The sequence below is a fragment of the Pseudophryne corroboree genome, chromosome 5 (genome assembly GCF_028390025.1).
Source record: "Pseudophryne corroboree isolate aPseCor3 chromosome 5, aPseCor3.hap2, whole genome shotgun sequence".
NCBI classification, from domain to species: domain Eukaryota; kingdom Metazoa; phylum Chordata; class Amphibia; order Anura; family Myobatrachidae; genus Pseudophryne; species Pseudophryne corroboree.
Window position 1 is genome coordinate 119,829,044 of NC_086448.1, and position 25,204 is coordinate 119,854,247.

The window sequence follows — 25,204 nt, forward strand, 5'->3', positions numbered from 1 at the left end:
TGGTTGAAACAGAGTGCAGCAAACCCCAATTAGTGTACCACGTCCCCTCACATAGCGGGCAAAAGTGCCTCACTGCACTCACCACAGGTTACTATTCCCAATCATAGTCCACGTGGATGGTTAAGTATGAAAAAGGTGTAAAAAATAAAGAAACGTAAAAAGTTGTTTTGACCATATGTGGGTCAACCATTGCTATGTTGACCATTTGAACCTATTGACCTTTTCTGATGTCTACCTTTAATCAGTGTTCACCTAATGCATGTCAACATTTTCTCAGTGCTGACCTAATGCATGTTGACCATATGGGGTAGACCTAATGACTGTCAACCTAGAATGCCTAAACATTGGAACCATCTTTTCTTATAGTGCAGTGCCTTTCCAGACACCCTACAAGATGGAAAGAAGTGCCGTTGGGGCAGATACCATGTCACTCCCTTTAAACTGTACTGTTATCCAGGTTGGATTCCCAGGTAATACCCCTTTCACACCGCGAATGCCGGATCCCACCCGGGAATTGGAAATGGGTGGGATCCGGCATTGGACGCTGCTGCTGGCTTAACTGACCTGGCAATATGCCGGGTGGGTTGCCATAGCAGCGGGGGGCAGAGCTGGCAGTGGGGGCGGAGGCGGCGCTGGGAGATGAGATCATCTCCACGCCACCTCTCCCTGTTGTAGTAAATGGGACCCGGGTCACATCAACCCGGGAGCCCGTTTACACTGCCATTGACCCGGTATTCAACCCGGGTATAACACTGCTTTATTCCCGGGTTGAAATACCAGTCAGGCGACGGGATTTCTGACATGGCGCTTTCACACCGCACGCTGGCCCGTGTCGACCGTGCAATATTCTGGGGCTATTTGTGTAGTATATCCGGGTTATTTGTGTAGTGTGAAAGGGGCATAACTGGACCCAGATTATTTTCCATTCCCACTGAGCCACAACCTGGGTTAACCAGTCAATAACTCGGGTTGTTGTGGCAGTGGAAAAAGGTATCAGTAATTATTTCCTTCTTTTCTTGTCAGAAAAGCACTTCACTCACAGGTGAATCCCTTCTTTTTTTTTGGGGGGGGGGGGGGGAGGGGTTGGAAGAAGAGTCATGCAAATATCCAATATCCTATTTGTTGATTAATTACATTGTGATAGCCAACATCAAACTTCTGAGATGAAATAGCCAGCACACATTGTAGTAATGAAGAGAATTCATCAGTAAATGATATCCATATCCGATACCCCAAATATGTCATAAAGGAAAATATGCAGAACGCTGCTGTTTCGATCCTCCTGGGAGCTAAATAGTATTGAATTGCAGTGTGATATCTAACAAAGTTATAGGCAGTACAAATATATAGTTCCTGCAATTTTCTGTTATAATAGTCTGTTCTGCTAATTTGAATCATGGGCTAGCAGAGGACTAGAACACAACAGTTAGCAAAGATCAATATACTTATCCTTGTGAACTATGAAGAATACAGTATACATTTGTGATGAACCTATTTCCAGTATGAGAACTGTTGCACTGTATTCCTTGCAAATGTCACTATTTGGCAATGTACAGGATGTATGTTTTCAAACTGTAGATCAGTTATGACTTTATTAAAAAAAGGACAATGTATGTACTTTGCCCCTTTTTATAAAGTATTATTATAGCAAGCATTGTTCAATAATTTCCCTGTAACAACTTTCTTTGTACTTCGCTGCAAAAAAAATTACATTACTGACTATCCCATGCCTGAAAAAAAAACCCTGTATATTACTTTGTGACTTTAAATGAGCATTTCTTTCATAAAACTAAAATTAGACTTCCATTTTTTTAATAAAATCTATATTGTATAATAGAAATTAAAATTACACTTTAACATATGTGATTATTGTACAACTACATAGCAAGGAAAGTTTGTGAGAACCATCCGTCTCCAATAGCTGGTTTCTGTATTACTCTACTCCTGATAGTTCAGAACCTGTCCAGTAACACCTTTGCCTCAGTTCTGAATTTTCCCTTAGATCTTCCTGTATTCAGTGCTGAAATTAAAACACTGTACAGAATGCAGAGTAATAGCTGTATGACTAATCATCCCCACTTAATGAAAAATCCCTTAAGAAATGAGTCAACCCATAGGTGGGAAATAAAATAATAAATGTTCAACGCTATTAAACCTGCAGTTGTTTACAGGAGGATGATACAGTAGCTGCTGTTACGTTCCGTGCATATGTGAGGAGACAGCACCAGCTTCAGCACGGGCTCCTCCGGCTTTCCATTCACCGGTGGATGTGTAAGGATCCGGCGCTAGCTTCGGCACTGGACAGCTCCGTTCACCCTACTACAGTAGCTACAGTATCGCCCTCAATGCAAGGAGGAATCCAGCTCTAGGTTCAGCACTGGACAGCTCCTTCCACCGTTCTACAGTAGCTATGGCATTGCGCTCAGTGCAAGGAGGAATCCAGCACTAGGTTCAGCACTGGACAGCTCCTTCCACCATTCTACAGTAGGAACGGTATCGCGCTCAGTGCAATGAATCTAGCTTTAGGTTCAGCACTGAACAGCTCCTTCCACCTTTCTCCCTGCCTTACAAATGACTGTATCGTGATTGACACTGGAGCTGCCCATACACAGCCCAAGAAAGACAAAGTATACCTATAGGACTATTGTGGGAGGAGGATGAGAGCTGTACGTGTTTGGCTGTGGCAAAGTGTAGTTAAATCCTTTCACAAGCAGCAGAAGGCGGAGTATATTTCTTAAGCTTATCTAAGTACTCAATTAGCAGGTCGCATTTTCTCCCCACTAGGCACAAACAAAAAGCCTCAAATGCATTGTTCCTGAATGTGTCTCATGGCTTTGAGGCGCACCGTGGATGAGCCGGCGCAGTATTACCCGGGCGATGAAGGTATTAGAGGGAGAAGCATCCGGGAATATGCGCTCACATAGCTCTCTCTCTCTAGTGCATCTCTCAAGACGATGGTCGAGGATGGGGATACAGACGTAAGCAGTCTAACTATAGCTCCTGTGCTAGATGGGATGTAACCTGCACAGATCAAGGCGGCTGTCTGCATAATTCCTGCTGGAAACCTGCTGTGGAAGACGGAGTATTTACAGTATCTCTCCCCCTGTTTTTTTAACTGACCACAGGTGATACCGTTAAGCCTGGATGGATGCAGCATAGACATACGAGAGAGGAGATATCTGCAACCCGATGGACACAACTGATTAAGTTCATTTGGATTTGCAGATCATGATCATGGCTCATCTTGTGATGGTTCTCTCCGTCTTGCTTGCCCATGTCTGTTTGCTGTTAGCGTCTAGCCAAGACCTGGAAGGGCGTTCGGCTCGTCAGGAAGAGCACAAGATGATAACCAGGGATAAACAGCCCATCTATAACCAGCCCAGGGACCTGGACCACTCATCCCTGTGGGTCAGAGCAACGGAGAGCAGCGTCATGGCGCAAAATCTGGCGGAGGATTTGCCTAAGCATGTGGCTTCTTTCCTGTACACCGGGGATTCTAATGAACTCAGGAAAGCCGATTGCTACAAGCGATATGAGTTATCCAGTCTATCAGTGATTTCTCCCATAACCACTCACCACTCTTTGCACGGCTCTGTCGAGGTACTTGTCCATTCCGCCAACTTTTTAAACATGATGTTACAAAGCAATAAATCTAAAGAACACACCTCGCAGAGAGACTTGGAGTGGTACAGTGCCCTAATAAGAAGTATCTTAGAAGGAGAGCCGAGTATTATGAGGTCTGCAATCACTTTTAATATGGACCAACTGTCCCAGATCCCTCAGGTATTCCTCCAAGCCACACGGGAGGAAAATAAAATCCTCCTCCAAGATCTATCGTCCACAGCTCATCATCTGCTTAATGCCACACAGGAAACTGACTGGTTCCACACATTCAAACACAAGTGGAGGCCTCACCAGCAGAAGAGGTTTTTAAACGGTGCTAAAACTTTGGATGACAGCTGGAGGAAGGGGACAAGCTTCCTAACTGACAAAAGTCATGTCAAGTGGTCATCCCCTTTTCTACAGTGTGAACATGGGAAATACAAACCCAACTGGCTTCTTACCCTCTCTGCTGCATTTTATGGTCTTAAGGCAAACCACGTTCGAGAATTCAGGTAGGAGAAAATGTCTGTATTGTGCAGCTATCACATGAAAATAGCCTTACTGTAGTTGGCAGGAAACGACATACAAGGGCTGTGTAATAGTCAATCTCCTCACTAGTGATACAGTACTGCTACTTACTCCGGAATGAAACCACAATAGTAATCATCTAACTAGTATGTGAGTAAATCACTACTGCAGCAGATGCAGCCAATGTTTACAACTATCCAATAGTTAGTGCAATCCTGTGAATCTCCTATTTGCATAATAACAACTGCAGACTAATTAAGTTTCTTAATTACACAGGACGTTGATAAAACCTAAAATTGAATCTATTGTTCAAACAGATAACCCCCGGTAGGGGTGCAAGCTTAATGTATTTAATTACAGTAGCTGGTATGTTATTACTAACACTACAAGGTGTAATTAGATGCAGTACAGTTGTATTCATAAGTTTACCAATCTGAAAGAACATTGCATTGTTCCTGAAAGCAGACACATTCACATTCCAGAATTCTAAGCAACACACACACACACACACACACACACACACACACACACACACACACACACACACACACACACACCGCAACAGCTAAATATAGCACAAAAATCACAGAAACACTTGTCACCCTTTGTGTGCTGGACTAGATATAAACAGTGCAAGGAGCCTATGCAGTATAACCTCGTTATGACTCTCCATTATTTATTAATCCTATGTTGGTGTACATACAGTACTATAATATATTAATGTCCTCTGCTCCACTAAATACAACCATGGATGTTTGCCAAACTCAATCTGTGTAATCATTGCAATTGGCATTGAAGAAATGGTGCCAAGGAACAAGCAGCTTTGTGAATTAAGTGATTTTGTTCTTGAATTACTGATTTTACAACAAATTTGGGTAATTTGCATGTAAAACCCATGGATTTCAGTGAATTACTTGATCTGGTGTAGACTTTACTGTATGTAGTTATTAGTGCAATAAGCCAATAAATTCAGGATTACCGTACTTAACCACTGATATCTAGAACAAGACGTCTTTAGTGGGTGTATTGGAGTAATTCTAATTCAGTGTTAGTCAGTAGATTTTTTTTTTCATTCTCCAATGTGAATATTATCAATACCTGATTTTGTAAATACTTTAAGTTTCAACTCTCAGGTTCTCGGGCTATGGGCCAAGTAAAATGTATTTTCACAATTAATAGGCTAAAATTTATTTGCATCTTTCTGCATTTTTTTCAGTTCCTACTTATTGACCAGTTAGCTTTAACATATTAGAAATGACTTGTTTTTGCTTGAGAAGCCAAGATACAATTACGTGCTGAAACATATTTAATATCGTAATTTTCCATAAAAGAGATATTCACATTTGAAAACTGATTGGAAACTTTGATTACACCGTCTAGTGACTAATGCTAATGTTTGCTAAAGCTTATCTAGGCACTTGCCTTGGCATACAGTGGCATGTGTGGTCTATGTACTAAGCCTTGGAGAGAGATAAAGTGGATGGAGATAAAGTATCAGCCAATCAGCTCCTAACTGACATATTACAGGTGTTTAGAAAATGACAGTTAGGAGCTGGTTGGTTGTTTCTTTATTTCCATCCACTTCATCACTCTCCATGGCTTAGTACATAGACCTTTCGTGAGTACCCGGCTGATCCGATGGGTGACGGGACCCATCTTCATGCATTACATACACACTTGCTTGATGCACAATGAAGGATGCAGCATGGCATCATACAAGATATCATCTGGTTTTTCCATGTAGTATGGCCAATTGGAAGATATAGAATGTGACCAGTGGCATCTCGCAATTGGGCATACACACTTAACGATGCTGTTGACAGATCAGGCCGATATAAGTGTGTACTGTACCAACTCAGAGATGTGGCATGCATCCTGTGGTATGTGGCAGAAAATCTGTGGTTTAGTGAGGATGGAACTGTCTCCTTTCCTTTAAAAAAAAATAACTAAATTAGTAAAATATATATTATGGATTCAGTATGATCTGTTGATGCACCGTATCCCAACGGTCATAATACGCAGATGAATTGAAAGACCAACAGGGGTGAGTGTGGGCTGTTCTCCCCTCTTCCCTAACCCTCTGTTCCCACTTCCTAACCCTAACCTCCTCCCTTGGTGCCTGACCCTAACCACACCCTGGAGTTGCCTAAGCCTAACCCCCCATCCCTGATGCCCAAACCTAACTCTCCCTCCCCTGCAGCCTAACCCTAACCATCCCACCGCACAGCCAAACCCTAACCTACCCCCCACCCCCTACCCCCGGCAGCCTAACCTTAACCTCCCACCTGGCACCTAAACCTATCCCCCCCTCCCCCGGCCCTCATCTGTTCTTACGGTTGGGATGCAGGTTGTCGGGATTCCGGCGTCGGGATTCTAAATGTATCGGGATTCCGGCATCAGTATTTCAACTGCCGGGATCCTGACAGTCGGCATTTTGATCATATCCCATATATATATATATATATATATATATATATACACACCTATATAAAAAGGTTTTCAGCTGTGAATGTGAAATAGATGCTCCCAGTAATCTAGCAGCCTGTATAAATTCCAAGCTTTTTGAATTTAGTTTATAAACAATAGTTATGGCTACACTATGATTATATATAAAATATTTTTACAGCTTCTTTTCTTTTTTATAATGTAAACATTTATTTTTTCTGGTAGCACTGTCCCAGAATATTCAACACTACAGTATTATAGAAATACTGAAATCTTTCTGCATAAAGTAAATTTCCACTTCTGGGTTTGCCCTAATAAAATACAATCCTTTCATAATCCCATACCTTTAAGTGGGGTTTTCCCTCCTGGCATAAGAAACAAGAGAGCTCTAAGTCAAAAAAAGTTATTTATTAAACACAAATGTGTACCCAAACTCACTTAGATCATAGGTTAATAGTTAACATCTTTGTGGAAATATGAAATGATCTTGTTGTTTTTTTTCGACTCTATACTGAGCTCAAATAGTGTGAACTCCAGCTGACAGAGAGAGGTTCCTGTGATTCATGTATTTATCCACTGTCCTATACGTGTTTCACATGTTATGTACTTCATCAGAAGTGGTTTGTGGGTACTAGTGCGCTACTCACGTTATACTGGAAGTAGCCAATATGTGGGTATAAACCATTACAGTTTGCTGGTAATTAGTTGATTTATTAGCAATTATAAATAAAAACATTTTTTTCAAATATATTTTATGATCAAATAAAAAATGTAATAATGTAGAAATAATAAGTATAAAACAAATGCTCTTTTTCTTGTCTATTTCCTGAGACACTATTTTAACTCATTCTAAGACCATTTTTAAAGGTACACTTCAATTCTGATACGGTTGTAGGGCTTATATGCCTTGTGACATGTGGGCCCAATTTCTTCTGTCTACTGCATATGTGGTTTGTGTTTATTACAGGGCAGCAAGGACCAGGATCAGGTATTTTTTTAATTGCATTCTCCAGTTTTAGAATGCCCAAAAAGTTTATCCCAGAAAGGAGTCTGATTAGGAATATAAAGTATACCCCTGAAAAGTGGTCCCCACTTTGTATTGATTTATGCAGCAGAATCAATATTTTAAAAGAACATTTTGGAAATGTCTTGTCAAAGTAATCAAAGTTAAGTAACATAAGTAATCATAGTTAAGTAACAAAGGAAATTGAAACTAAGGTTATATCCAAAACTACACTTTGTAACATGTAGTATTCTATAACTAACCAATCTTGTATCCTGACACACGACAGTAATATATTTTAAATAGAATTTTATGTTTATATCCCTTGATAAAAATTAGTTTTTTTCCCCATAAATTATTCAACATTTTGTAAAAATGGGAGACCAGGTAAGAGAAATAAGGAGATCGACTTTTCTTCACTTAAAAACTACAGTATATTCTATTTAACAAATCTTAAGAACAAATTTTGGCCACTTTAGTTTTACTTGACATTCTAAAACTGTATTTCCTAATGTTATTGGTAGTGCATTTGCTGTTGCATTTTAAGAAATAAGTGTGTTTGTATACTTGCCAAAATACAGTACTATAAAGAGGAAGGCAGTTCTCTGTACATGTGTAATTATTTATTTATATTTTATTATAGAAGTTTTCACACTTTTTCCTTCTCACAGAATAAGAATATGTTTTTAAACATTATATGAAACTGTTACACAATTCCATCTGGAAGGATCTGTATAGTTGGAGTGCTTTTTATTTGTACTTTATGGACATGCTGCATGAAAGACTAGGGGGTATATTTACTAAGCTCACGATTTTGACTGATTTGGTGTTTTTTGATCAAAGTGTCATCTCGGGGTTTACTAAACTAAAATCTCGGCAGTGATGAGGCCATTCGTATTTTTTTGGTAGTCAAAGAAAAAAAATACGAATGAATACACCATAGGTCAAACGCGGCTGTTTAGGTACACAACTCGGTAATTTACTAAAAATTGTATTTCACAAACACTGCCGGCAATAGCCAAACACTGCCGTAAAAAAATACAATTCGTAAAAAAAAGCAGTTTTTTAACAGACCTGCTTTTTTTTACTGTGTTTTGATAGTCATGCACGGATCCATGAGATCCGTGCATGTTTATCAGTGGGAAGGGGTGGGAAACTGTTAAAAAATTTTTACAAAAATGCGTGGGGTCCCCCCTCCTAAGCAAAAACAGCCTCGGGCTCTTTGAGCCGGTCCTGGTTGTAAAAATAATGGGGAAAAAATTACTGGGGTTTCCCCACATTTAAACAACCAGAACCATGCTCTGCATCCGGTCCTGGAGCAAAAAATATGGGGGACAAAAAACGTAGGGGTCCCCCGTATTTTTTGAACCAGCACCGGGCTCCACTAGTCAGAGAGATAATGCCACAGCCGGGGGACACTTTTATATCGGTCCCTGCGGCCCTGGCATTAAATCACTGACTAGTCATCCCTGGCCGGGGTACCATGGAGGAGTGGGGACCCCTTAAATCAAGGGGTCCCCCCCTCCAGCCACCCAAGGGCCAGGGATGAAGCCCGAGGCTGTGCCCCCCATCCAAGGGCTGCGGATGGGGGGCTGATAGCCATGTGTACAAATAAGAATATTGTTTTTTGTAGCAGTACTGCAAATCCCAGCAAGCCTCGCCCGCAAGCTGGTACTTGGAGAACCACAAGTACCAGCATGCGGTGGAAAAACGGGCTCGCTGGTACCTGTAGTACTACTACAAAAAAAATACCCAAATAAAAACAGAACTCACACACCTTGAAAGTAAAACTTTATTACATACATGCACACCTACATTCACACATACTTACCTATGTTCACATGAGGGTCGGTCCACTTCTCCATGTAGAATCCATGGGGTACCTGTGAATAAAATTATACTCACAAAAATCCAGTGTAGATCGGTCCTCTTCTGAGCTTGTAATCCACGTACTTGGCAAAAAAACAAACCGGAAAACCCGAACCACGCACTGAACCCCTTACACATGGGACCCCTTTCCCCGACTGCCGAGACCCCCCTGTGACTCCTGTCACAGAGGGTCCCTTCAGCCAATCAGGGAGCGCCACGTCGTGGCACTCTCCTGATTGCCTGTGCGCTCCTGAGCTGTCAGTCAGGCTAAGCACGGCAGAGATACAATGTAGCGCATAGGCGCTACATTGTATCCAATGGTGGGAACTTTGCGGTCAGTGGTGAGGTTACTCGCGGTCAACCGCTGACCGCAAAGTTCCCACCATTGGATACAATGGAGCTGGGACTTGTAGTACTGCTACAAAAAACAATATTCTTATTTTTACACATGGCTATCAGCCCCCCATCCGCAGCCCTTGGATGGGGGGACAGCCTCGGGCTTCACCCCTGGCCCTTGGGTGGCTGGAGGGGGACCCCTTGATTTAAGGGGTCCTCACTCCTCCAGGGTACCCCGGCCAGGGATGACTAGTTAGTGATTTAATGCCAGGGCCGTAGGGACCGATATAAAAGTGTCCCCCGGCTGTGGCATTATCTCTCTGACTAGTGGAGCCCGGTGCTGGTTCAAAAAAATATGAGGGACCCCTACGTTTTTTGTCCCCCGTATTTTTTGCACCAGGACTGGATGCAGAGCCCGGTGCTGGTTGTTTAAATATGGGGGAACCCCAGTCATTTCCCCCCCCATATTTTTACAACCAGGACCGGCTCAAAGAGCCCGAGGCTGGTTTTGCTTAGGAGGGGGGACCCCCCCGCATTTTTTTTTTAAATTTTAACTCTTTAAACACTTTTTTAAGGTACACAATGAAGCCCTGCACGGATCTCACAGATCCGGCCGAGATTCATTGTGTTAATGTCGGCAGTGTTTTACTAATCACTCACGTAAAACACTGCCCGACAATACGAATGACATCGACATCGGAAAAAACGAAAATGCAGAATACGACAGCATAGTAAATGAGGCGTAAAAAAAACAAAAAGTTGCACATCCACACATTCGATGTCATTCGTGTTTGAACTTTAACCTCATTCTGAAAAATACGAATTTTAGTAAATATACCCCTAGATGCCCTACTAGGCCTTTAGGTTATAGTGGCCTTGACTACTTGCTGCTTTTGTTGATCTTTAATGATGAGGGAAAGTTATATCAAACCTGAGAAGTTGCTCATAGCAACTAATCAGCTTCTTATTGGGCAGTACAGATGATCTAATAGTTAACATTACTGCGTCACAGCACTGAGGTCATTGGTTTGATTCCCACCATGGCCCTAACTCTGTGGAGTTTGTATATTCTCCCTGTCCTTGCATGGGTTTTCTCCAATTTCTATAGTTTCCTCCCGCAATTCAAAAATACTGGTAGGTTAATTGGTACCTGACAAAAAAAATTAGCCCTAGTGTATAATCGTGCACATGTGTTTAGGGCAGACTGAGGGGCCCATTTATCAACGAGTGATAAAACAACGAGTCTGCTTTCAAATCTATGTTACCTATAATTTTGTTGAAGTACTAGATAAATGATAATAGATTGCTACGGGCAACTTCTCAACTTGTCACCTTTTGAAGGTTTGCTACATCTACTGCCTAGTCAATGTTCCATTTTACCATTAGTATACTTTATGGGCAGTACGGATGGTGTAATGGTTAGCATTGTTGCCTCACAGCACTGAGGTCATGGGTTTGATTCCCGCCATGGCCTTAACTGTGTGGAGTTTGTATATTCTCCCTGTGCTTGCGTGGGTTTGATCCAGGTACTACTGTTTCTTCCCACAATCCAAAAATATACTGATAGGTTAATTGGCACTTCTGGAAAATGCCAGAAGGACCAATGGGCCGGTGCTGTCATTCAGAGAGCCGTGAAGGCTGCGCGCAGTGCAGCTTCCAACTCTCTGCTTTGGACGCTCCCCCGCCCCCCTGCCCATCTCCATAAAATTCTCCATAAACATGGGGGTGTGCCGCGAGTCCACGTTCCCTTATCCATGCACCCCCCTTTCATGTGCAAGCGCATGCCAGGGCTGATTTCAGCCCCCAGTCCGTCCCTGATTGGCTTCCAATGACATGAACATTTACGCTGGCATGACTGTGTGTGCATATATATATATATTTGGGGAATATAGATTGTAAGCTCCTCTGGGTCTGATGTGAATGGCTGAATACTCTTAGTAAAAGCACTTCGCAATATGTGTGCATTGCGAGGGGAGAGGCATAGTGCACTGCACAGGGGTAGGGCAAGAATGCTCTGTCTTGATGGTAGTTCTAGAAAATTATACACGTTAAGATTTTAACATCTATTTTCTAACTATTTAGCAGCACATGGTAATGAGTACATTATAAATGTAGTTTGTTACACTTCAACTTTAAACACTGTCTTTTTATTTTTACATCAAAAGCCTCCTCTCTGCGCCAGTCAAAAATTACGCAGTAAGGGAATGGGGGTAAAAAATATTTGTTAATGTTTATTTTTATTTATGTCATTTATAAAATTCTACATATGTTTTTATTATTTTATTTATTTAACTGTTAATTACAGTATATAGTGCCACTGTGCCACATATTCCATTGCACTTTACAACTGGGAGCATAACAGTATTAAGATGAGACTGGGTAATAACGGACAGTGAGGTCAAAGGGCCCTGCTCGCTAGTTTATACAGTGCATCCGGAAAGTATTCACATCACTTCACTTTTTCCACATTTTGATATGCCTTATTCCAAAATAGAATCAATTCTTTTTTCCCCCTCATAATTCTACACACAAAACCCCATAATGACAACGTGAAAAAAGTTTTTTTTGTGATTTTTCCAAATTTATTAAAAATAAAAAAGTAAGAAATCACATGTACATAGGTATTCACAGCCTTTGCCATGAAGCTAAAAATTGAGCTCAGGTGCATCCTGTTTCCACTGATCATCCTTGAGATGTTCCTACAGCTTAATTGGAGTCCACCTGTTGTAAATTCAGTTGAATGGACATGATTTGGAAAGGCACACACCTATCTATATAAGATCCCACACTTGACAGTGCATGTCTGAGCACAAACCAAGCATGAAGTCAAAGGTATTGTCTGTAGACCAGGATTGTCTTGAGGCACAAATCTGGGGAAGGGTACAGAAAAATATTTGCTGCTTTGAAGGTCCCAATGAGCACAGTGGCCTCCATCATCCGTAAATGGAAGAAGTTCGTAACCATCAGGACTCTTCCTAGAGCTGGCCGTCCATCAAAATTGAGCGATTGGGGAGAAGGGCCTTAGTCAGGGAGGTGACCAAGAACCCGATGGCCAATCTATCAGAGCTACAGCATTCCTCTTTGGAGAGAGGAGAACCTTCCATAAGGACAACCATCTTTGCAGCAATCCACCAATCAGGTCTGTATGGTAGAGTAGCCAGATGGAAGCCACTCCTTAGTAAAAAGCACATGGCAGCCCACCTGGAGTTTGCCAAAATGCACCTGAAGGACTCTGAGACCATGAGAAACTTAATTCTCTGGTCTGATGAGACAAAGATTGAACTCTTTGGCATAAATGCCAGGCGTCATGTTTGGAGGAAACCAGGCACCACTCATCACCAGGCCAATACCATCCCTACAGTGAAGCATGGTGGTGGCAGCATCATGCTGTGGGGATGTTTTTCAGTGGCAGGAACTGGGAGACTAGTCAGGGTATAGGGAAAGATGAATGCAACAATGTACAGAGACATCCTGGATGAAAACCTGCTCCAGAGCGCTCTTGACCTCAGACTGGGGCGATGGTTTATCTGTCAGCAGGACCCTAAGCACACAGCCAAGATATCAAAGGAATGGCTACAGGACAATGTCCTTGAATGGTGCAGCCAAAGCCCAGACTTGAATCTGATTTAACATTTCTGGAGAGATCCGAAAATGACTGTGCACCGACGCTTCTCATCCAACCTGATGGAGCTTGTGATGTGCTGCAAAGAGGAATGGGCGAAACTGCCCAAAGATAGGTGTGGCAAGCTTGTGTCATCATATTCAAAAAGGCTTGAGGCTGTAATTGCTTTCAAAGGTGCACCAACAAAGTATTGAGCAAAGACTGTGAATATTTATGTACAGATGATTTTTTATTTTTAATAACTTTTTCACGTTGTCATTATGAGGTATTGTGTATAGAATTTTGAAGGAAAAAATTAATTTATTCCAGTTTGGAATAAAGCTGTAACATAACAAAAAGTGGAAAAAGTGAAGCGATGTGAATACTTTCCGGATGCATTGTAATCTATGGGGAAATAGGCATATTGAATGTTATGGAAGGTGTTTAGAAAACATACAGTACTACTTAAAAAGGAAAGATACCCCTGGCCAGATCACAGTATTTCTCAAGCTACTGTGTGATGGGAAGCTTGGTAACAGCATGTAATATAAATATTTATATGTTTCATCTAGCGCTAAATATTGCTTATTTCAACTGCAGTTTTGGCTTTATGCTCATTAAATAATGATTTTAATAAATGAATAGTTTATACAAAAATATTCATTATTTTTACGATGGTATTTTATACATCACAAAACTGTCAAAACCAAATATATTAAGCTACAATATAAAATTATTGTAATAGTTGTGGTGCAGATTTATGGCATAAATTATATTGTTTAGAAATACTGTTATATTTTTAAGAAATACTTCTGGAATTTTTCTATTACGGTGACTCAAATAGTGACCTGCACAGAAGGACCAGAATTGATACAAAAGCTATTTGGGCTCTATTTATCAATATGGGCCATAACTTACAGTACCTTTCACATTGTATCACTGTTCTCACACTGATATTTTTGTGTACCATCACCAGTATTCAGCAATATTTACCTTCCTGGTGACCATCAACAATATCTTCCTACTCACCATTCTCCTTGTCTCAGCGCTCTCCGCAATCTCCTCGTCTCAGTCCTAGCAGCCTAATACTATTGGCACAAGGTTAACATCACATGTGTATGCACGACAGCTGTCTAACCCAGTCAGAATCCACTGAAGTCTATCAGTGGCTCCCATTGCTAGGTATAGGTAACTCTATTTCAAGATTGGTGCTACTTAGTAAATATAGCTCTTTGAGTCTTGTTTTTATTAGGAAATTGACTTTAGAACGTTTTAACTGCAGAAACAAAATAAAATGAAAACTACAATACTGGAAACTATTTTGAGAAAAATATTCAGGCCAACTATTGTATTCCTCCCTAATCTGACCTTTATGTGTTTGTGCTTCCTTCATCACTTACAGTAGATACATGTAGCTTTTTTTTATTGAGACAGTTTTGCACCTTTTGATCTGAGACTTCTCAGTGTTTGGTGCTGCAAAGCTGAAAGATTGCTGTGTATTAAAAGAGATCCTGTCATCAGCTTTCATTTGAATTATGTTATGCTCACTTGAGTGATGCCCTTTCTATCCAGGTATGCCAGGTATGCCCCACTACTGCCGAGCCCCCTGCCCAATCACTTTAAATGGTATGCAATCATGATGAGAACATTCAGAATGGGTTGGTATCATGACCCAGCGCTCGGGATGCTGGCAGTCAGAGTGTCGACAGATGCATCCTATTGCTTAGGATCCAGTTACAAGGTAACTATGCTAGCCCTAATCCCTAACCTCCCGAACCCACCTTTCCTGCAGCCTGACCCTAAACCCCACCCCACAGCCTAACACTAGCCCTCACCAGTGGTGCCTAACCCTAACCTCCCCCTCTCCGCAGCCAAAACCTAAACCACCCTCCCCCGCAGCCTAACCTTCCTCGGTGGTGCCTAACCCACTCTCCCCGCAGCCTAACCCTGACCCACCCTCCCAGCCTAACCCTACCCCCCCTTCAGCCGAAACCCACCCCCCCCCCCACCTCCCCCCCCGTGCAGCTTACCTTGCTGCAGAGCCAGCTGTCCTTCGTTCAGGATCCTGACATTCAGGAATCCAGCGCTGGTATTGCATTGCGATCCATGTCGGGATCCCAGCGTCGGTTTTTTTAACAGGATTATGGCATCAGTATTCTGACTGCCAGGATCCCGAATGCAGGGATCCTAACCGGATCCCTTCAGAATTTTGAAATTCATATTGTTAACATCAGATTGTCAGTGTGGTCTGAATGTTGACGTTCAGAAAGTTAAGAGTCAAAATGTCGACATTCACAATGTGACAGGGACATAATGTCATCATTGTGAATGTTGACAGACAATTAGGATTTTAGGATTAGGATTAGGCTGCAGTTAGGGATAGGGTTAGGATGCTGTGAGGGTTAGGGTTACAATATCCTTAAAATTATGTGTCGACTTGGCAGCTGTCGACATTCATGACATTTAGCATTCTGTCAATGTTGCACTGTGTAAATGTTTGAACTTAATTCAAGTTCTCAGGTGGCTGCATAATATTGTCACAGGGTATACACAGTTATTTCCACAATGGTCTATAAAAGTCATAAATACTCTTATATTCAGTGATCCGTGTTTAAATAGGAATTTTTATTTAGTTTGTCAACCACATTTACTATAGCGAGTATATGAGGCATTTACTGTATTGTAAAATGGGTTAAGGTATTTATTATGTTCACGAGGGAGAAGTAATTATTGCTGGTTCCACAAACATTCATTTTAAATAATGTTTTGACCTCAACTTGTCCTTGAAGGTCATTAGAAATAAGAAGCTAGGCATTACATGGTTGAGAATGTTTGGCTTCTATAATTTCCACCTTACCTTTGCAGTATGTCTCCTACTCCATAACAGAAGATGAATCATTGAAATTATATCTTTAACCATTTACAGTGCATTTGGAATAGCCCACAATTCCCTAATGTTTAATATATTGCAGTCGCTTCAAGCATTGAGAGACTAAATTTCGAGATGCCAGATTTTCTGCACAAGTTGATTTATGAGCTCTTGGCGTATCCACGTTTAGAAGACCTTTACTTTATTGTGAGTTTCCATGGAACTGTACATTTTTCATTCCATCCAAGAAAGTAATGCAGTGTGCACAAGGAAATTCTGATTTCATTATAAGAGTGTGAGCGTGTTCCAGCTGTCAGCGGGCTACTTCGGTGCTGAATGGCACCTAGAATAGGAAATCTTTATCTCATTACAAGAGACATAATACAACAAATAATGCTTAAACCAATAAAGCAAGATAACTTAAATATAATCATTTAACATAAACGTATAAACTATGCATCACTTTTAGCAGTTGTTTAGTTTGTGGGCAAAATAAGTGATTATAACACTGAACCAAGTTAGAATAATATCATCAATCTTATTTATATACAGTATTTTTGGAGACTTTCTTGTTCAGTATTGTTGCTGGAGTGATGCTAAATGATATTATGGCATAGTGCTCCTGATTTATGAAGTCTCCACTACCTTCAACACAGGAAACGCTAGCAACCATGCTAGTGCTTCTGCAGTTCTAGGGAAAGAACAAAAGCAGTTCTTAGCCTGCATAGCCTACTCAGGTTACATGTGAGCCCACAGATCTCCTTTGCTATGGTACTCACTGCTGCTCTTCTTGCTGCTATGCCACTTATTGCAGTTAACTCCAGTCCTTTATATTTACTAAATTGACAAATAAGCACAGCCATGGGGTCAAGTATGGTGCCAGTTTACTACCACATATAGGATCCTATTGTCATGGCCTCTAACAGTGTAGCAGCATTAACTGGTTAAGAGTATACCACCACCCAATATATAGCTATTGAGTGGTAAAACAATAAAAGAAAAGAGACCAAAGCTGCCCTCTCTCTCTCTCCTGAAACCATGTATGTATCTCTACTCAAACATGGATGAGAAGACTTCCACAGGACAGTGGGCAGCATGCAGTCCAATAATTAATAAATAAAAATAAAGGCAACTTTATAATATTAGAAGGAGTTAGATAAGACACAATGACAACTGGCAGAGGCAGTGTATACCTGGAGGGAGTGTTATTGCTCATCCAGCAGGGTAAATGTACTAAAGCTCGGTTTTGGGGCGATGGGGTTTCTGACTGGACAACCACCATATTTATCATCAGTCAGGTTTTAACTTCAGTTGAAACCTGACTGAGAAGTTATTCAGATTTTGCACTTCCAAATGCTGTCTGAAGGCAAACAGAAGGGATAAAACAATGGCAGGCCCATCCAAGTAGAACCACTGCACAGATCAGTAAGTTTTCATTGTACCCAGTGACCTGCGCATGTGCTATAGACTCTGGCACTGTGCCACAGAGAGGAGGGGCCCCTAAGGGTATATAAGGTTACTGTTGATATTTTTGAGTGCAAACCAAAGGCGTATCAAACTGACAAAACCGTGCAAGGACAGATAATAAATTAATTACTTGCTGGGATATCTGTGACTACTCCATAATGATCCAGCTATTGCGTATAATAGCCAAATAGGGTATAAGCAATGTAATCTCCACAGATATAACACATATACGATATATATTTTCCTGTGCCTGGGCCTGTTGGAAGGGCCCAGCTGCCCCTCCCCTCACCCTTTGCAGAAAGCACACTTCAGGAAAGGAGAGAGAAAAGTGACTGCTGCTGCAGCAACAGTCAGTCTTCTCTCTCCCTACATGGGGGACAATCGCACCCGCTTGCCAACCACCAGATTGGACACTGGCACCCCACCGTGTGGTGCATGCCCCTGGTTTGCAGCCGCAATTAACCTATAATTTTTAATATTATCTTAGGAGGGTGTATGGTCACATCTACCCCATCTCATCTGTATAGCAGATGACCAAGCTCCTGGATGCGTTCATGGACAAGAAAATCCACCACTTTCATGGACTTGTGGGCAGGTGGGTTATTGTGATGGAGAAGAGCATCTCGTGTGCGAGTTCATGGATGGTGCCTGGAAATGGATTCCAGCAATTGTAGCAGGCATTGGTTAGAGTACCAGTCCCCAGTGAAGGTACGCTGTTGCGCTAGTGGCTCAATAGCTACATGACCAGTCTTGGCCACTAAACAATCCACCATCTGCTAAGCCACAATGTACTCACGTCGGAACTTCTGTGGCGGCGCATCTCCCACTGGGGTCCACTGGACTGACTGTTGTTTGGTCTCTGGGTCAAAACTGTAGTTCTAGGATTCATCGCCACTGATGAGCTCCCAGACAGAGTTTGAGAGGCTGCCATCAAACCTGGGCAGCATGTTGCGGTACCATGTCACCAGAACCTTCTGCTGCTCTCGTGTCAACTGATGGGGCACCCAGTGTGCAGAAAGCTTGCTCAGGCCAAGGTAATTGTGAAGTATCAAGTGGATGTATCCCCATGAGATGCCTATTTCCTCTAACTGTGCCACGTCACCCTGTCGTCCACCTCAACTATGGCCTGCACGGCAGCAATGTTGTCCTCAGTGATGACAGACACAGGTCAGACTGCAGCACTCCTCAGCTTCCATGGACCGTCTACCACACCAAAATTCTGTAAACCACTCAAACACAGTGGTTCGGGACGGTGTTTCCTCCCCAAAAGCAGCTTGCAGTCAGCCAAAACTTTCCTGCTGTTGCAGACCACTCTTGTAGTCGTAGAAGATCATCACTCTCTAGTGGCCTCTGTTGAGCTCCAAAATGAGTTTGTGAAGGAAGTGAACATACTGGGGAAGATTCAAATGTTTGAAAAGTCAGTTGGGAGTCTGTTTTTTCCTGTCTAATAGACAGGAAAAAACAGACACCCAACAGACTTTTCAAACATATGAATCTCCCCCACTGACTTCTTTGGTGTGCAGTGCTGCTTATATACAGTTCTTTGCATTGACAGTTCAGAAGTACTTTAGTCAGAGATTACAGTTCACAACCAGACAGTCAGATTCTACTCTACCTATGCACTGCACATCCAGAAACTTATTGCACACCATTTGTATCGCATTTTAGTACATAGTTCAACACTTGAAAGGTAGATTAGCACCTGAGCTGCACCAAGATACAGCATATGACTTCCAGGACTTGTTCCCAGTGCTCTTGATGCATCTATAACTGAATTGGAGGTCTCAAATGTATGGATATGATAATAGTTTCATGTTTATACTGTAACAAACGGTAACTAGAGTGACAGAAAAATCAGTATATACAATAATAAACATTGCCTTATGCATTTTGTAATGGATTGTAACTTTTTTTCAGAGGGGACTAGGATATAAACTGAAAGCACCCTATGGTGCTATATTAAGTGCTTTCATTAATTCAACACACTTTGCAGCTGTCAAGAATTGTAGTGAACTCGCAGAACTCAGCAATTCAGACAACATAAAGAAGGAATGCTTATAAAATAACAAAAACTATATAAAACCATATAGGAAACATGAATGCCAAGCATGGAGTCAATTATATTTTTCTAGCATGATGCGGTTACACCTCTTATCGGAGGGGGCATGAAGGTGTTCTTAGTAAGAATTTCAATTATTGTGAGTTATACTGACGTGACTGTATAAACATTCTCACTGCATAATTTTTTGGCACTATATAAATATACTGTAGGTTAATAATAATATTTATGCTGGAGGACAAAAATTCTATGGATTTGGGTAGTAGGATGCACACGTCACAAATGTGCCTTCTTGTCTGTGAATGCATTTATGGTTGTCAAATAATATTAGACTTTATGATCCCTCTTCTCTGGAAGCATAAAGTTCAAACTTGTTAAATCATCATAGTAACATGTCACAGGCATGCCTGCAAGAGGAGTAATATAATTAGTAAATGCACTTGTAGCACTTAGTGTAGTACATAAAAGATACTATTTACCAATGTACTGTTGGTTATTATAGCTTCATATACTATTGGGTGCTGTATTCCCTAATAATGTACTCCAAAGCCATGTTAGAGTAAGCGTATGTAAAAAAAAAAAAAAAGGAACAGGAGATATTTATAAGCCAACAATCCTTGGCATTAGAAGCATGCATAGGCAATCCTTCCCACTAGAAGCATGCATAGGCAATCCTTCTCACTAGAAGCATGCATAGGCAATCCTTGGCACTAGAAACATGCATAGGCAATCCTTCTAACTAGAAGCATGCATAGGCAATCCTTCTCACTAGAAGCATGCATAGGTAATCCTTCACACTAGAAGCATGCATAGGCAATCCTTCTAACTAGAAGCATGCATAGCCAATCCTTCTCACTAGAAGCATGCATAGGCAATCCTTGGCACTAAAAGTATGCATAGGCAATCCTTCTAACTAGAAGCATGCATAGGCAATCCTTCTCACTAGAAGCATGCATAGGCAATCCTTTGCACTAGAAGCATGCATAGGCACTCCTTCTAAATAGAAGCATGCATAGCCAATCCTTCTCACGAGAACAGTGGTTCTCAAACTCGGTCCTCAGGACTCCACACAGTGCATGTTTTGCAGGTCACCCAGCAGGTGCACAGGTGTATTAATTACTCACAGACACATTTTAAAAGGTCCACAGGTGGAGTTAATTATGTCACTTGTGATTCTGTGAGGAGACCTGCAAAACATGCACCGTGTGGGGTCCTGAGGACCGAGTTTGAGAACCTGTGCGCTAGAAGCATGCATAGGCAATCCTTAGCACTAGAAGTATGCATAGGCAATCCTTCTAACTAGAAGCATGCATAGGCAATCCTTCTAACTAGAAGCATGCATAGACAATCTTTGGCACTAGAAGCATGCATAGGCAATCCTTGGCACTAGAAGCATGCATAGGCAATCCTTCTAACTAGTTGCATGCATAGGCAATCCTTGGCACTAGAAGCATGCATAGGCAACAATCCTTGGCATTAGAAGCATGCATAGGCAATCCTTCTCACTAGAAGCATGCATAGGCAATCCCTGGCACTAGAAGCATGCATAGGCAACCCTTCTCACTAGAAGCATGCATAGGCAACCCTTCTCACTAGAAGCATGCATAGGCAATCCTTCTCACTAGAAGCATGCATAGGCAATCCTTGGCACTAGAAGCATGCATAGGAAACAATCCTTGGCATTAGAAGCATGCATAGACAATCCTTCTCACTAGAAGCATGCATAGGCAATCCTTCTCACTAGAAGCATGCATAGGCAATCCTTCACACTAGAAGCATGCATAAGCAATCCTTGGCATTAGAAGCATGCATAGGCAATCCTTAGCACTAGAAGATGTTTTCAGTGGAACTGGTGGGGTCAGTCCCTCTTTACTATGCTCGCTGTGCTGCTCCTCCATTCTGTTATCTACGTCACTCACAGAGAAGAGTACTGGACCCCTTGCAGACAGGAGAACCGAAGCATGGCCTGCATATCCAATGAAGCTTGGGCCTCTAGTAACTAACCTCTTCCACAATTAGTCCTGCTCACAGATGAACAACATTACACTATTCTGTGGCACATCTTCATTTCCAGACTGCAATTATACTTGCCTACTCTCTTGGAACCTCGGGAGACACACAATATTTCAGGTGGCCCCATGCACCACCAAACAGTGGGCACTGCCTCTCGCATCTTGCACACCTCCTAGTGAAGTGTGCAGAATGGGGAGATAAATACGTGAATCTGCATTCTGTTGAGAGGGGGCAGGGCCAAGTGACACGATTGTAATCACATCATTCTAGCCCTGCCCCCTATTCAAATATGCCCGATCGTGGTATGTTACCATGAGGGTCAGGGCCTAATGACACGACTAGTCCAGCCCCGAACCCATCACATTCCACCTGCTTCTGCTCTCTGGCCTCTCTCCGAGAGGAACGTTCCAAGGTTGGTAAGCAGGGGCGTCAGAACTGGGGGGTGGGGGGGGGCAAGGGGGCAGCTCACCCCCCCCCAAACTTAGAGAGGCGCCGATCATCTATGCACAGTGCTCCTGCGGGCGGCTACATTCACTGCACGGAGCGGAGGAGCGATGTGTGGTCAGGTGAAAGACCACACATTACATCCTCCGCTCCGTGCAGTCAATGTAGCAGCCCACAGGAGCATTGTCCATAATACTTAGCTCCTCCTACACCCTGTTGGTCCTGGACTCCCGGTCAGCCTATGCGCGCACGCAGGGGTGGGGGTCCGAGTACCTAGAACCCCCCCTGTGCGCGATGTCACTGGGGCATGTATGCAGAGGCAGATTTACCACAAGGCGGTATAGGTGTTCGCCTAGGGTCCGATGGTCTCTAGGGGCCCGCCTCTCTCCACCTGCTCAAGATGTGAAGTTTAATTTTTAATAAACAGTTACTGCCCCCACTCCACTTGCAGGCAGTGCAGGGCCGCTGTTCGTCAGCCCGGTGGATGCGTGGGGCGGTGGGGGGGGTCTCCCTCTGATGCAGGCAGACATTATTGCAGCGCAGCCTCCAGGTGGCAGCGTGTCATGGGCGGAGCCTGCAGCGCTGCCGCTAATGAGTTGGGGGCGGGCACAGTGATTCAAAGTATCAATCACCTGTAATCCCCGCCCCTGGAGGGAAGGACTGTTCAAAATGACTGGGATCGGCTGTTCCATGAAAGACCCGCAGCTTCCTCGGGCCATGTTCCTCAGTAAGTTTCATGCCTCTGGACCTACTCTGCACTCCTCTCCTCTTTGCTTTCTGTCACAGTACAACTGCCACTTTACTTCATAGCGTACGCCTCTCTGTTTCCCCCATTCACTAGTGTACATGTCTCCCCTCAGTAATATCTCAGTGTAGCTATCTCCCCTGAAGCCCCAATGTATCCCGTTGCGTCATGTCCCCCACCCAAAGTCACCAGTGTGTATTTTACCCTCCCCCCAGGTTGTCACCACTGTGTGCATCTCCATGTCCCCTCCCCCCAGCCCCCCAGGTCGTCACCACTGTTTGCATCTCCATGTCCCCCTCCCCCCAGCCCCCCAGGGCGTCACCACTGTGTGCATCTCCATGTCCCCCCCCCAGTGTGTACGTTTCCATGTCCCCCTTCCCCACCTCGAGTCACCACTGTGTGCATGTCCATGTCCCCCCCCAGTGTGTATGTTTCCATGTCCCACTCCCCCACCTCGACTCACCACTGTGTGCATCTCCATGCCCCCCCCCCCGTGTGTATGTTTCCATGTCCCCCTCCCCCACCTCGAGTCACCACTGTGTGCATCTCCATGTCCCCCTCCCCCCAGGTCGTCACCAATGTGTGCATCTCCATGTCCCTTCCCCCCCAGTGTGTACGTTTCTATGTCCCCCTCCCCCACCTCGAGTAACCACTGTGTGCATCTCTATGTGTACCCCCCCAGGTCGTCACCACTGTGTGCATCTCCATGTCCCCCACCCCCCAGTGTGTACGTCTCCATGTCCACCATCCCCAGTCATCAGTGTGTACGTCTCCATGTCCCCCAGTCACCAGTATGTACGTCTCCATGTCCCCCTCTCCCAGTCACCAGTGTGTACGTCTCCATGTCTCTCTCCCCCAGTCACCAGTGTGTATGTCTCCTTGGCTTCCTTCCCCCACCCTATCACCAGTGTGCACCTCTGAGTGTCCCGCTTTCCCTACCCAGTCGCCAGTGTATAAACTCCCACTGCTTACTGTAGAGAAAGACTGTGTGCGGCCGCAGGCCGCACACAGTCCGCAGGGAGGGCGAGCCGGCAGAAGTTAGTGGGCATGGGCCCATAGCTACAGGTAGTTTTACCAGGTGGCGTTCGAGGGTGCGTGCATACACACACTCCAGCAAATACTAGCAGAACTAAGGAAAGCTGAAGGAGACTGTGCTACGTATGCATCGCTGCAATGCCACGTTAGCAAGACCCACAGCAAAGATCTATAGGGACACATCTGTATACCCTCCCAGTCACCAGCGTGTATTTCTTTTGTAAGTTTTGCCTTCATTTGTAGTTTATGTAGATTTTATTTAATTTTTTTGGGATGGGTTGGGGTCCACAGACCAGCAACTTGCCTAGGGCCTTATGAAGTGTAAATCCGGACAATCTCTTGTCATCCGTTGAGCAACAGAGCTGGCGGTACCTCCGTGGAAAGAACACTGCTATAAGACCTAGCCGTACTGAAGTGGTAGTCATCGAAGAACGTGTCTGAGTGCATCGTTTTAAATTTACATGTATGTGGGCTATTTTAATACAAGTAAAGTGTTTTTTATTATTATTCACCGGTGCGCTCTCCTTATTCTGACGTTTCTAGAAATCCCTTACTCCTGGCTGGAGTGGATGAGCCGGCACTACATGTAACTTCACAATTGTGGGAACTATCAGTGTGTGCGCGGACCACACTTTTACAATATATATATATACTGTATATATATATATATATATATATATATATATATATAATATGTGTGTGTCTGAATCCCATTTATATGGAAACCCCCCCATACAAATCCTGCGTTTGCCCCTGCAGCCTCACCTATAAAGCAACGTACTGCTGCTATGCGCCGGTCCCAAGCTCCTCCTCCATAGTACTGCAAGTGTGGCGGTATGGGGTGGTAAGAAATTCCCAGACGGTACGTAGTACCGCTGGACCGCCACCTTGCAGACAACGTGTCGGAGAGAGGAGAGCGCAGCATATGCCTCTCCTGCCCCTCTCCTGCCTGCCCAGTCAGCCCAGACTCCGGTGACCGGCGGTCTCTCCTCCTCCTGCAGCAGCGTCGGCGTCCTGTATCTTAGATCTGGCACCAGTTTGCGAGCCAATCAGAGCGACAATGAGGAGCCGCCGCCACTGGACAGTGAGCTCTGATTGGCACCAGATCTAAGATACAGGACGCCGCCGCAGGAGGAGAGGAGACCAGACTGAGTGGGCAGGAGAGTCGTGTGCTGCGCTCTCCTCTC

General features: G+C 43.4%; 1 protein-coding gene across 2 annotated transcripts in view; it reads left to right on the forward strand.

Annotated features, from left to right (window-relative positions):
- Positions 1-2,463: 2,463 nt before the first annotated feature.
- Positions 2,464-25,204, forward strand: part of GPR158 (G protein-coupled receptor 158) — a 490,037-nt gene continuing 467,296 nt past the window's right edge. For both annotated transcript variants that reach the window (XM_063921634.1, XM_063921635.1), the window contains exon 1: positions 2,464-4,115. In XM_063921634.1, coding sequence (XP_063777704.1) covers positions 3,229-4,115 — 887 coding nt within the window. In that variant the 5' untranslated portion in view covers positions 2,464-3,228. The remainder of the gene's footprint in view (positions 4,116-25,204) is intronic.